The sequence below is a fragment of the Armigeres subalbatus genome, chromosome 1 (genome assembly GCF_024139115.2).
Source record: "Armigeres subalbatus isolate Guangzhou_Male chromosome 1, GZ_Asu_2, whole genome shotgun sequence".
NCBI classification, from domain to species: domain Eukaryota; kingdom Metazoa; phylum Arthropoda; class Insecta; order Diptera; family Culicidae; genus Armigeres; species Armigeres subalbatus.
Window position 1 is genome coordinate 271,716,896 of NC_085139.1, and position 14,312 is coordinate 271,731,207.

General features: G+C 39.7%; 2 protein-coding genes across 4 annotated transcripts; both read left to right on the forward strand.

The window, feature by feature from the left end:
* Nucleotides 1-1,362: 1,362 nt before the first annotated feature.
* Nucleotides 1,363-3,084, forward strand: LOC134207335 (uncharacterized). The gene is made up of 2 exons (XM_062683055.1): nucleotides 1,363-1,928; nucleotides 1,992-3,084. Exons 1-2 carry the CDS (start codon nucleotides 1,363-1,365, stop codon nucleotides 3,082-3,084), a joined length of 1,659 nt encoding a protein of 552 aa, XP_062539039.1.
* Nucleotides 3,085-4,439: 1,355 nt separating this feature from the next.
* On the forward strand, nucleotides 4,440-13,486 carry LOC134214184 (probable 4-coumarate--CoA ligase 1). 3 transcript variants are annotated; one of them, XM_062693604.1, is made up of 4 exons: nucleotides 4,440-4,506; nucleotides 11,454-11,602; nucleotides 11,659-12,240; nucleotides 12,298-13,486. In XM_062693604.1, the coding sequence occupies exons 3-4, from the start codon at nucleotides 11,687-11,689 to the stop codon at nucleotides 13,409-13,411; spliced, it is 1,668 nt and encodes a 555-aa protein (XP_062549588.1). In that variant the 5' UTR covers nucleotides 4,440-4,506; nucleotides 11,454-11,602; nucleotides 11,659-11,686; the 3' UTR covers nucleotides 13,412-13,486. The 3 variants fall into 3 exon arrangements, with proteins under 3 accessions (XP_062549588.1, XP_062549582.1, XP_062549597.1); XM_062693598.1 differs by lacking the exon at nucleotides 4,440-4,506 and having other exon boundaries at nucleotides 10,993-11,602; XM_062693613.1 differs by lacking the exon at nucleotides 4,440-4,506 and having other exon boundaries at nucleotides 10,993-11,602; nucleotides 11,673-12,240.
* Nucleotides 13,487-14,312: the final 826 nt, after the last annotated feature.

The window sequence follows — 14,312 nt, forward strand, 5'->3', positions numbered from 1 at the left end:
TTCGGTCGTGTTTCCTTTCCTAAATATTATTTATAAGAGAAGTGAGAGTTAAAAAAAAACTTTGTAGTGTTTTTTCGATACATTAATTGTTCAATTGGATATAATAGATGCACGAGTGCGCGTCCGATCGTGTTTCCTCTAGTATGCAGAACGATCGCGTGATCATCGGAATATACTGTTCTGCGTTGTGCGGGTGAGTAAATCAATTAGCAAGTAAAACTTGAGTGCAGATGTGATCGTTTTTCCTTTAGCACGCAGAACGATCGCGCGATCTTCAAAATATGTAGTTCTGCATTGTGCGGTCGTAAGTCAATTGATTAGTGCGCGTTCGATTGTGTTTTTATTTGACTCTCGATCAAACTACACGTTACACCCGGCATACCGTTTACCAAAACGAACCCTGCCACACTCCCTACCCCATATATCCAACATCCCAGTGATTTCTCGTGGAAGTGCAGATGACTCGTCGGCTTCCATCAAAGCGAGTATCACGTCAACAGTTTCCTACCTATTCCCTAATTGACCTGCATTCGGACACGGCCGGCGCTGGTATTGCTTGAATTTGGGTCACCAGTTCTTACACATTGAAGATGATGTTAGTCCCAAATATCATCTGTTGGTTCTCTGTGTAATTACAGCTGGCCTGGCAATAACGGAGTAGCAACCGTGGGCGGTCAATCATGCTCATGCTCATGCTCAAACGTCCGGACAGTCTGGCAAAGTTTTGTTTTGTCATTTTTCCCCGAAAACAAATCGATGAGAATCCCCACCAGCAATTTCGCGGCGATTGATCCATTGTAAACAGCAAAAGATAATTGTAACTTGTCATCGGATACTATGTGAAAGTATGTAGTAGAAAGCTTCCTCGCATAATAGCAACGAAGGAAGAATTTAGCTAATGTTTCTACCACTGGTCATTTTACCCCATTTCAAATAGTAAAACTGCAGCCAAATTAGAAAATGTTAGAACCAAGAAAATTCCACAGTTTCAAGACACGTCGTTAATTCACGGAAGACACGTGTAATCCGTGTTAAACCTTAGTGACCTCCATGTTTGAGCGGGCGGTGCACGGAACAAGCGCGGCAACTAGTGTAATTACTTATTCAAACAAATAACGGGACGAGGCGTTATGAATGAGCGAACATAAGCAGTTGACTTTGAAAAAAACAGACACGATACATCCTCACATGCGAAACATGGATACTGACAAGATCGATGCACTCAACTGCTGTATACATATTCATTGCATCGTTAATCGCTAATTAATCTCTATTGAATATTGTTGTTTTCAACAACTTAGTCTTGTTTTAGTACTTATTCATAACAGATCGATACCCTAACAGTGGTGTAAAGTTGAAGCGATGTCACAATTGAAAGATGTTTTCACTTTCTATGATCCGTCAACCAAAGTTTGGAGTGGCTTACCGCGAAAACCATTCTTCAATCCTAATCAAAGCCTTGGTGATCTAATTTTCCAAATTTTGGAGCGCAATGCAGAAAAAGTAGTGCAAATCAATGCCGACAGTGGAGTGAAGGTTACGGGTGCTGAAATGCGTCTCAGATCGATAAGGATAGCCCAAAACTTGATCAAGTTGGGATATAGTGCGACTAAACTAGAATCAGAAGACAAATTCGCAATGATCGTTCGCAATGGGGAACATACAGCCTCAGTGGCGTTTGCATGTTTTACCCTTGGCATTCCAGTTAATACACTAGATCCAACATTTGATCGGGATGATCTGAGCCACATGTTGGGAATAGTGAAACCGAAGGTTATATTCTGTGAAAATGAAGTCTTAGATACTTTGATTGCCGCATGTGATGCAATAGCTATTTCTCCAAGAATCATCTTGATGGAAAAAGATGTTGAAGGATACGATCATCTGAATACTTTGTTAGAGCCAACGAATAACGAAGAAGCGTTTGTGTAAGTCCATTTAAGTTTTTTTTTTTTAATTTATAACCTAATCGTGGATTATATATTATTCAGGCCTGTTGAAATCCCCGACCCAACTAACCACCTAGCAGTACTCCTATGCTCCTCCGGAACAACCGGTCGCTCCAAAGCTGTCTGCTTATCGCACTCGATTTGCATCGCCTACGTGGCCAACTTCTTCCACTGTGTTTCCACAGACAGAACACTGGCCTTCAGTACGCTCTACTGGCTGTCCGGAATGGCGGTCCTTCTGACCAGCACGATTTGGGCTGCCACTCGAATAATCACTCGCCAATCTTTCAACGCTGAACTTACTTTGGACATCATTGAACGGTTTAACGTTTCTGTTGCACTTCTTCCCACTTCACAAGCTCTGGCCGTTGCCAACAGTCCAATGGGAAATACTGCCGTTCTGCGAAGTATACGTCTGCCCTTGACTGGTGGCAGTTTCGTTCCCAGCTCCTTAAAACGATCATTCGAACGTTTGATTCCTGGAAGATCACTAGAAATTATGTACGGTTTCTCGGAAGCAGCACGAGCGGTATCGTTCAGCAATGGGCAGCTCTACCGAGATGGTTCTGTTGGGTTTCCGGCATCAGGAACTGAGTTTAAGATCGTTGACGATGAAAACCAGCCGCTAGACGTTAACCAGGAAGGAGAAATCCTGGTCAGATCGGAGTATGCCTTCAACGGATATCTTGGGAACGACGATGCCACTAAGGAAATCCTGGACAGCGAAGGTTGGATACATTCGGGAGATATTGGACGGTTCGATGAGGAAGGTTATCTGTACGTAGTAGACCGAAAGAAAGAAATCATGAAATGCAACGGTCACCAGGTGTCACCGAGTGAAATCGAGAGTGTAATAATGACGATTCCAGGCGTGGCAGCTTGTTGCGTAGTCGGCGTTCCGGTTGAAATTTTAGATTTACCCACGGCTTTGGTTGTCCGAAAAGATGGCACCGCTTCGAATCCAGAAGCGGCAGAAATTGTGGAAAAGGTTAAAGAATCACTAGCGTGGTATAAACATTTGAATGGTGGAGTATATTTTACCAATGAACTACCACTGACACCATCAGGGAAGGTTATGAGGCGCACCGCGCAGAACGTTCTAATGCAAATTAAAAGACAGGAGAAAGGGAGATGAACTTATAATAGTTATTAAACCATTCACTATTTATTTACAGATTCTGGATTCAAATTTTAATTATATTTGCAATTATATAAAGACTAACAAAAGCACCCTTACTGATGATCAGCTTCTCAAGAATACTTGAGAAGGTCTTGGGGATCCATATATGGAGTTCTATAACTTTAGAAAGCTACGATTTAAAAAAGGGAAAAAAAACCGTTTGGCACTCTTTGTCATTCATGATCCTTTGAAATATGTAAATAAACACTGCAATATGTTAGGAGAATAGTTTCGACTGTGGGCACCCTTTTCTTTTTGGTCTATAACTTTGGCCCAAGTTTATCTTATGCCGACATTTGTATATACCATTGGAAAACTAGACGAATTAGACCGTTTTTAATTTGAACACTTCTTAATTTGATTTGAGAAAGGAAAAAGGAGCATCGTGAAACGGAACGAATCAAAACAAAACAGCAAATAGAGCAGCCAGAAACCGAAAGTTTGTGTACAATAACCAAAAAATTAGACAAGCCCAAAAAAACGAAAATGTAAATTAAACTCATTATTTCTATCAATTAATGCCCAAATAATCAAAAAAACTGCATAAAAATGTAATTAAAAATAAGTAAGCTACAACAATATTGATTGATTTGTCAATAAAATGAGGGTGTCCACAACCGAACAAATAAGGGTGCCCACAACCGAATATTGCAGCCTTTTTGGAATTTGAAGAAAATTGGCACTAAAATTTTGAAGGCAATCGTTACTGAACCTTAAGATAGATTAAATTTACTTGTATAAATTAGCATTAGAATAGCTATCGGAGTAGTGGAAAGGAGGGGCCATATGCCCCATCTACAAGAAAGGCGATAAGCTGGAATGTGAGAACTTTCGAGCGATCACCATCCTAAATGCCGCCTGCAAAGTTATCAAGCAGGCTTCGATGACAGCCACTCGATAACGGACCAGATCTTTACTGTACGGCAAATCCAACGCACCATCTGTCCATTGATTACAAGCAGTGTTACGATAGACAGGGATACCTTCGAGGTGGTCGATGAATTCGTCTACCTTGGATTGTTGCTAAATGCTAATAACAATTTTAGTCGTGAAATACGAAGGCGCATCATCTGTGGAAGTCGGACCCACTACGGGCTCCAAAAGAAACTGCGGTCAAAACAGATTCACCACCGCACCAAATGTGTCTTGAACAAAACGTGGATAAGACCGGTAGTCCTCTACGGACATTAAACATAGACAATGCTCGAGGAGGACCTGCAAGCACTCGGAGTATTCGAGAGACATTCGGGTGTGCAAGAAGACGGTGTGTGGCGGCGAAGAATGAATAACGAGCAGGAAGGGTACAATGGGCTGGGCATGTTGCAAGAAAGCCGGACAGCAACCCTGCAAAGATGGTGTTCGCTTCCGATCCGGCTGGTACAATAGTGCAATTTTTTTTAAACATAATTTGAATTATTTTAACAACATCCTGCATCAACTTTATAACACATTTATATAAATATAAATAACATAAAAACATAAGTTGATATTCCAAATCCAATCTCAATCCTATTAAAAATCCAACTCAAATCCAATCCGAATCCATTTCAAATCCAATCCAAATCCAATCCAATCCAAATCCAATCCAAAACCAACCCAAATCCAATCCAAATCCAATCCAAATCCAATCCAAATCCAATCCAAACCAATCCAAACCAATCCAAATCCAATCCAAACCAATCCAAACCAATCCAAACCAATCCAAACCAATCCAAACCAATCCAAACCAATCCAAACCAATCCAAACCAATCCAAACCAATCCAAACCAATCCAAACCAATCCAAACCAATCCAAACCAATCCAAACCAATCCAAACCAATCCAAACCAATCCAAACCAATCCAAACCAATCCAAACCAATCCAAACCAACCCAAACCGAATCCAAACCAATCCAAACCAATCCAATCCAAACCCAATCCAAACCAATCAAAGTCCAAACCAATCCAAACCAAACCAATCCAAACCAATCCAAACCAAACCAATACAAACCAATCCAAACCAATCCAAACCGAATCAAATCCAAACCAAACCAATCAAAACCAAACCAATCCAAACCAATCCAAACCAATCCAAACCAATCCAAACCAATCCCAATCCAATCCAAACCAATCCAAACCAATCCAAACCAATCCAAACCAATCCAAACCAATCCAAACCAATCCAAACCGAATCAAATCCAATCCAAACCGATCCAAACCAATCCAATCCAAACCAATCCAAATCCAATCAAAACCAAACCAATCCAAACCAATCCAAACCAATCCGAATCCAATCCAAACCAATCCAAACCAAACCAATCCAAACCAATCCAACCAATCCAAACCGAATCAAACCAATCCAAACCAATCAAAACCAAACCAATCCAAACCAAACCAAACCAATCCAAACCAATCCAAACCAACCAAACCAATCCAAACCAATCCAAACCAATCCAAACCAATCCAAACCATTCCAACCATTCCAAACCAATCCAAACCAATCCAAACCAATGCAAACCAATCCAAACCAATCCAAACCAATTCTTATCCAATCCAAACCAATCCAAACCAATCCAAACCAAACAAAATCTAATCCAAACCAATCCAATCCAAACCAATCCAAACCAATCAAACCAAACCAATCCAAACCAATCCAAACCAATCCAAACCAATCCAAACCAATCCAGATCCAATCCAAACCAATCCAAACCAATCCAACCAACCCAAACCAATCCAAACCAATCCAAACTAATCCAAACCAACCAAACCAATCCAAATCCAATCCAAATCCAATCCAAATCCAATCCAAATCCAATCCAATCCAAATCCAATCCAAATCCAAATCAAATCCAATCCAAATCCAATCCAATCCAAATCCAATCAAAATCCAATCCAAATCCAATCAAAATCCAAATCTAATCCAAATCCAATCCAAATCCAATCCAAATCCAATCCAAATCCAATCCAAATCCAATCCAAATCCAATCCAAATCCAATCCAAATCCAATCCAAATCCAATCCAAATCCAATCCAAATCCAATCCAAGTCCAATCCAAATCCATTACAAATCCAATCCAAATCCAATTCAAATGTAAAGCAAATCGAATCTAGATCAAATTCAAATTCATTCCAAATCCAATCGAAATCCAATCAAAATGTCATCCAAATTTATTAAAACTGCAATTCAAATATAAACTAAATCCAATTCAAATCCAATCCAAATCCAATACAAATCCAATCCAAATCCATTTCAAATCCAATCCAAATCCAATTCAAAACCAACCCAAATCCAATCCAAATCCAATCCAAACCCAATCCAAATCCAAATCCAATCCAAATCCAATACAAATTCAATCCAAATCCAAATCCAATCCAAATCCAATCCAAATCCAATCCAAATCCAATCCAAATCCAATCCAAATCCAATCCAAGTCCAATCCAAATCCAATCCAAACCAATCCAAACCAATCCAAACCAAACCAAACCAATCCAATCCAAACCAATCAAAAACCAAACCAATCCAAACACAATCCAAACCAACCAATCCAAACCAATCCAAACCAATCCAAACCAATCCAAACCAATCCAAACCAATCCAAACCAATCCAAACCAATCCAAAACCAATCCAAACCAACCAAACCAATCCAAACCAATCCAAACCAATCCAAACCAATCCAAACCAATCCAAACCAATCCAAACCAATCCAAAACCAATCCAAACCAATCCAAACCAATCCAAACCAATCCAAACCAATCCAAACCAACCAAACCAATCCAAACCAATCCAAACCAATCCAAACCAACCAAACCAATCCAAATCCAATCCAAACCAATCCAAACCAATCCAAACCAATCCAAACCAACCAAACCAATCCAAACCAATCCAAACCAATCCAAACCAACCAAACCAATCCAAACCAATCCAAACCAATCCAAACCAATCCAAACCAATCCAAACCAACCAAACCAATCCAAACCAATCCAAACCAATCCAAACCAATCCAAACCAACCAAACCAATCCAAACCAATCCAAACCAATCCAAACCAATCCAAACCAATCCAAACCAATCCAAACCAATCCAAACCAACCAAACCAATCCAAACCAATCCAAACCAACCAAACCAATCCAAACCAATCCAAACCAATCCAAACCAATCCAAACCAACCAAACCAATCCAAACCAATCCAAACCAACCAAACCAATCCAAACCAATCCAAATCCAATCCAAACCAATCCAAACACAATCCAAACCAATCCAAACCAATCCAAACCAAATCCAAACCAATCCAAACCAATCCGAACCCATCCGAACCCATCCAAACCAATCCAAACCAATCCAAACCAAACCAATCCAAACCAATCCAAACCTAATCCAATCCAAACCAATCCAAACCAATCCAACCAACCCAAACCAATCCAAACCAATCCAAACCAATCCAAACCAATCCAAACCAATCCAAACCAATCCAAACCAAACCAAACCAATCCAAACCAATTCAAACCAATCCAAACCAATCCAAACCAATCCAAACCAATCCCAACCAATCCAAGTTCAATCCAAACCAATCAAATCCAAACGCAATCCAAATCCATCCCAAATCCATTCCAAATCCAATCCGAATCCCATCTCAATCCAATCCAAATCCAATCCAAATTCAATCCAAATCCAATCCAAATCCAATCCAAATTCAATCCAAATCCAATTCAAATCCAATCCAAATCCAATTCAAATCCAATCCAAATCCAATCCTAATCCAATCCAAATCCAATCCATATCCAATCCATATCCAATCCAAATCCAATCCAAATCCAATCCCAATTCAATCCAAGTCCAATCCAAATCTAATCAATTCCAAATGCAATCCAAATCCATCCCAAATCCATTCCAAATCCAATCCGAATCCCATCTCAATCCAATCCAAATCCAATCCAAATCCAATCCAAATCCAATCCAAATCCAATCCAAATCCAATCCAAATCCAATCCAAATCCAATCCAAATCCAATCCAAATCCAATCCAAATCCAACCAAACCAATCCAAACCAATCCAAACCAATCCAAACCAATCCAAACCAACCAAACCAATCCAAACCAATCCAAACCAACCAAACCAATCCAAACCAATCCAAACCAATCCAAACCAATCCAAACCAATCCAAACCAATCCAAACCAATCCAAACCAATCCAAACCAACCAAACCAATCCAAACCAATCCAAACCAATCCAAACCAATCCAAACCAATCCAAACCAATCCAAACCAATCCAAACCAATCCAAACCAATCCAAACCAATCCAAACCAATCCAAACCAAACCGATCCCAATCCAAACCAATCCAAACCAATCCAAACACAATCCAAACCAATCCAAACCAATCCGAACCCATCCCAATCCAATCCAAACCAATCCAAACCAATCCAAACCAATCCAAACCAATCCAAACCAATCCAAACCAATCCAAACCAATCCAAACCGATCCAAACCAATCCAAACCAATCCAAACCAATCCAAACCAATCCAAACCAATCCAAACCAACCAAACCAATCCAAACCAATCCAAACCAATCCAAACCAATCCAAACCAATCCAAAATCAATCCAAACCAATCCAAACCAATCCAATCCAAACCAATCCAAATCCAAACCAAAACCCATCCAAACCAACCCAAACCAACCCCAATCCAAACCAAATCCAATCCAAATCCAATCCAAATCCAATCCAAATCCAATCCAAATCCAATCCAAATCCAATCCAAATCCAATCCAAATCCAATCCAAATCCAATCCGAATCCCATCCGAATCCCATCCGAATTCCATCCAAATCCAATCCAAATCCAATCCAAATCCAAATCCAATCCAAATCCAATCCAAATTCAATCCAAATTCAACCCAAATCCAATCCAAATCCAATCCAAATCCAATCCAAATTCAATCCAAATCCAATCCAAATCCAATTCAAATTCAATCCAAATTCAATCCAAATCCAATTCAAATCCAATCCAAATCCAATTCAAATCCAATCCAAATCCAATCCGAACCCAATCCAAATCCAATACTAATCTAATTCAAATCCAATTAAATTCCAATCCAACCTGCATGGACCTACCTGGTTGGCTACAACGTCGATACAACTATGCCTAGCGTATTGTAGAGCTTCATAATCGTTGGTCTTAGGCGATGTTATTCAAGTTTCCCCGAACGTTTAGGGTCCCCAGGCCCGATTCCACCGCGTGCAGCCAGCGTGTTCGTGGCCTTCCACGAAGTCGCCGGCCTCTTTTTCTTTGTGAATATTGTTTTTGCTATTCTTTCTTCCGACATTCCAATTCAAATTAAATTTAAATCCAAACCACATCCTATTTTAATCCAATCCAAATCCAATCTAAATCAAACCCAAATCCAACCCAATCCAAATCCAATTCAAATCTTAAACAAATCCAATTCAATTCAATTCAAACCAAATCCGAAAAAAATATAATCAAAATCCAACCCAAATCCCATCCAAACCAATCCTACTCTAATCTAAATACAATCCAAATCCAATTCAAACCCAATCCAAATCCAATCCGAATTAAATCCAAATCCAATCCAAATGCAGTTCAAATCCAATTCAAGTTAAATCCCAATCCATTACAAATCCAATCCCAATCTAATCCATATCCAATTCAAATGTAAAGCAAATCCAATCTGGATCAAATTCAAATTCATTTCAAATCCAATCGAATTTCAGTCAAGATTTCATCCAAATGCAATCCAAATCCAATTCAAATATAATCTTAATCCAATAAAAAATTAAATTCAATCTGAATCTATTTCAAATCCCATCTAAATCCAATTCAAATCCAATTAAATCCAAATCCAACCCAAATCCATACCAAATTCAATCCAAATCCATACAAAAATTAATCCAAATCCAAATTGAATCTAATTCAGTTCCAATCCAAATTCATTCCATAAAAAATTCAAATCCAACCCAAATTCAACTCAAATACAAATTCAAATCCAATCCAAATCCAATTTAAATCCATCACAAATCCAATAAAAATCAAACCCAAATCCAACCAAATCCAATTTAAATCTAATCGAAATCTAATCAAATTCTAATTCATTCCAAATCCAATCGATTTCTCAACCAAATCCGATTCAAATCCAATTCAAATGCAATCCAAATTCAATCCAAATTAAAATTTAAATCCAAATTCAATTTAAATCCAATGCAAATTTAAGACAAATCAAACCCAAATCCAATCCAAATCCAATTTGAATCTAATACCAATCCAATACAAATCATATTCTGATTCATTCCAAAACCAATCGATATAACAATCAAATCCAATCCAAATCCAATCCAAACCCACTCCTAATCCATTCCAAATCCAATCCAAATCTCATTCAAATGTGATGCAAATCCAATCTAGATCAAATTCTAATTCATTCCAAATCCAATCGAAATCCAAACAAAATCTCATCCAAATCCAATCCAAATCCAATCCAAATCCAACCCGAATTCGAAACCGCATCCAATCAAAATTCAATCTAAATTGAATCTTCCCTGATGGCGAAGATTCAAATTGAATCTATATCAAAATCCGTATCAAATCCAAATCCAACTCAATTCTAAACCACCTAACACAAATGGCTCTCCAAAATCTGATTTAGACAATCTCTTATTCTTTGAATTTAAAATACTGAAATACTTACTTATAGACAGTATCGCACATTGCAATAAAATGAATCAGTAGTTTTTATTCTCGATGGATTGTGGACCTGATTTTATCTACTACAGCATCCTGCGGATGAGTTAAAAATGCTCTTCCCCATTAGTATTAATCCACCGTCATGTCTCCTTCATCGACACCTTTTTCTTGAAAACGCTGTATTGTTCGCCGCTGCAACACCCTCGATTACACACCGATTTGATCCTAATACCAAGCCTTATAGCCGTCAGATGTGTAATTTGCGAGCGCTTCGCACCAAATGATGGAACTATGTAGTAACAAATATTCTATTTTGATTCTCGAACGAATCCCAACAAGCGTTCAATTTACCGTTTTTACCAAAACCATGGTTATAAATGTTGTAATATTGTTAATATTAATAAACTCCTTCTATGGAATGAGCCAAGACTTTTACGTACTTCTCAGGCCACTTCAGCTTTACCCTGATAATGATTAAATAAACATTCAGATATCAAGCCCGCAGTTTTAAAACAAAATAAAAATGTCTCATTGTAGTCACAGCCAATCCTATAGACATCATAATGTCTGCTTATGATGATAATAATTGTTATAATCATCGTGACGGCTGTTATCCATCACAGTTGTACAGATAATGTTTTTCTCAGCCTATCGCTATGCTAACAAAACGGACGCATTTAAGATAATGACCCCACCGAAACGAACATTATTTTGAGCATCAGATTCAGTGTGATCCCAACGCGAAACTCAAACGCACCGAGTAGTAACGACCTGAAGCTCTATAACTGAATACCCGGTAGGAAATTCTAACTTTGTTATTCAAAGAATATTTACTAACCAGGATTGATTTAGATATTATTTTCCAGCCAGTCACACCAAGATGCGATCTCCACGTGATCTCTTCACGTTCTATGATCCCTCCACCAAGATATGGCGTGGTGCCAACACTCAACCCCTTTTCAACCCAAACCAATCGCTAGGTGCTTTAATCCTAACCACCTTGACTCGCAATCCCGCACAGGTAGTCCAAATCTGCGCAGATACTGGCGTTCGGGTGACCGGCAAAGAGATGCTGGTTCGAACGATCCGCGTAGCACAGAACCTAACACGGATGGGTTATGCTCAGGAGAACATCTTCTCCATGGCTGTCCGGAACGAGGAAAATGTTGCCCCAGTGATGTTTGCTTGCCTTGCGTTGGGGATTCCAGTCAACACCCTGGATGCTTCCTGTAAACGAGATGATCTGAGTCATATGCTCGATACTACGCGATCGCCGGTGGTTTTCTGTGATCAGGACACATGGCCGGAAATGAAAGCTGCACTGGAGATGATTAACCTCCAGCCGAAGGTATTCATTTTTGGTGACAAGGGCATTGAGGGTTACAGTCACGTGGACGAACTGCTAGTGCCGACTGGCAATGAGGATAAGTTTGTGTAAGTTCTATGAGCTCCTTGAATTATCTTAATTACCAATGACTAACTGCTTCACAGGCCAAAGCACATTGAGGACGCGGCTTCCAGAATTGCTGTTATCGTATGTTCCTCTGGCACAACTGGACGATCCAAGGGTGTATGCCTGTCACATTCCGCTATTATCGCCAATGTCATCAGTTTATTAGAAATTTCTTCGATGGATAACATGCTTAGCTTTAGCTCCCTCTACTGGCTATCTGGGTTACTTTTCCTTCTAGCTGGGACCGCCGCCGGCGCGACACGGGTCATCACACGGCACGTTTTCGAGCCAGCACTAGCACTAGAAATCATCGAAAAATTCCGAATAACGGTGGCATTCTTCCCGCCGGCTACGGCCTTGGAGCTGTTGAAACATCCACGGGCTCAACAAACTGATTTCTCCAGTATGCGATTGCTTTTCAGCGGAGGATCTGCCGTGTCCGCAGAACTTAAATACGCACTGGATAAGCTGGTGCCACATTCCAGTTGTCTGGTAGGGTACGGTTTGTCTGAATTGGGAGGTGCTGCGACATTCAGCGATGCCGATACATACAAAGGTGGCTCCACTGGATACCTTAGACCTCTGGTACAAGCGAAGATAGTCGATACAAATGGAAAAGCGTTGGACATTGGGCAAGAAGGAGAGATCTTGGTGAAAGCCGATTATCAATTTTTAAGATACTATGGGAACGACGAGGCTACGAACGAAATTTTGGACGAAGAAGGGTGGCTGCACTCGGGAGATATTGGACGGATCGATGAAAACGGTTTACTGTATGTGGTCGATCGTATTAAAGACATCATAAAGTACGGCAACTATCAGATTTCTCCCAGCGAGCTGGAAGGAGTCATCCAGACGATTCCGGGGGTGTTGAACGTTTGCGTTGCTGGAATACCGGTAACGGGGAACGATCTACCGGCTGCCCTTATTGTTCGAAATACCGGAAAGGATGTCGAGACGAAGGAAATCCATAGTTTGGTAGAACGTAGTCTGGGCACATATAAACAACTTCGAGGAGGTGTGTATTTTACGAAAGAGCTTCCGATGACGCCATCAGGGAAGGTTCAGCGAAGGCAATGCCGAGATATTTTAATCGAATTGTATAATAAAAACAATGGTGGAAATGCTTTGTCAAAACTTAGTGTTGCTTAAATATGAGGTTATAGGAGTCATAAGGTTACAACGATGTCTGGCAATAGTATAACAATAAAACAAATAAAAAATTGAACAAACTATTATACTAGCACGATGATACATTTATGTACAGGGAAGTCGAGAAAATTTTCAATCCGAAAATTCCCTAGACTGGACCGGGAATCGAACCCAGTCACCTTCAGCATGGTCTTGCTTTGTAGCCGCGCATCTTACCGCACGGCTAAGGAAGAGCCTCTTTTATCTATGATACTATTTTGAATTTTGTGTAATCCACACGAAACGGTGCGATTTTTCATTCTTCACTTTATCTACTTTAAATGTTAGCAGTTGTAAATCAGATAAATAAGTAACCATATTGTGGCAGAAGAAAGTAAACATCAAACTGCAGTTTCTTCATCCTCTTCCATGGCTTTATGTCCTTTGTGGAACTTGGTCAGCCTTTCTACATTCAGACGTTCTTTTAGTCTTATCTTAATTATTCATAACCAAACTAATGCCGGAGTGTCCTGTATGAGCAGTACACAAAAGAGGCTCTACTCATAACTGCACGTTTTTAACCAGACTGATAAAAATCCACAAGTCATCTTCCATATGATCAATCCACCTTTCTCGAAGCACACCTAACCTTCTTGTATCTAGAGGATGGTTTTCGAATAGACGGCTATCGCGGCCTAATTAACGTTTTGTAATAGTGGAGGAGAAGACAGCCAGCTGTCATCCAGCGAAAAAATAGAATCTTAGAAATTTCACATGGTGTGGTATAGTAAATGGAGTATATTTTTGTACATTCAAAGTTAATTGCCTATATGCCGGGTATTAAGCCACGCGGAATGGAAATTAATTACTATGTCTGAAACTCGATTATGCATATGTACAACATGTGATAGATTTAGTTCGG

Excerpts from the sequence above, each read along its gene's own strand:
- LOC134207335 (XM_062683055.1), top strand. The coding sequence starts at position 1,363 with ATGTCACAATTGAAAGATGTTTTCACTTTCTATGATCCGTCAACCAAA. Across the intron at positions 1,929-1,991 it reads AATAACGAAGAAGCGTTTGT|GCCTGTTGAAATCCCCGACC; the intron begins GTAAGTCCATTT and ends TATATTATTCAG.
- LOC134214184 (XM_062693604.1), top strand. The coding sequence starts at position 11,687 with ATGCGATCTCCACGTGATCTCTTCACGTTCTATGATCCCTCCACCAAG. Across the intron at positions 12,241-12,297 it reads GGCAATGAGGATAAGTTTGT|GCCAAAGCACATTGAGGACG; the intron begins GTAAGTTCTATG and ends ACTGCTTCACAG.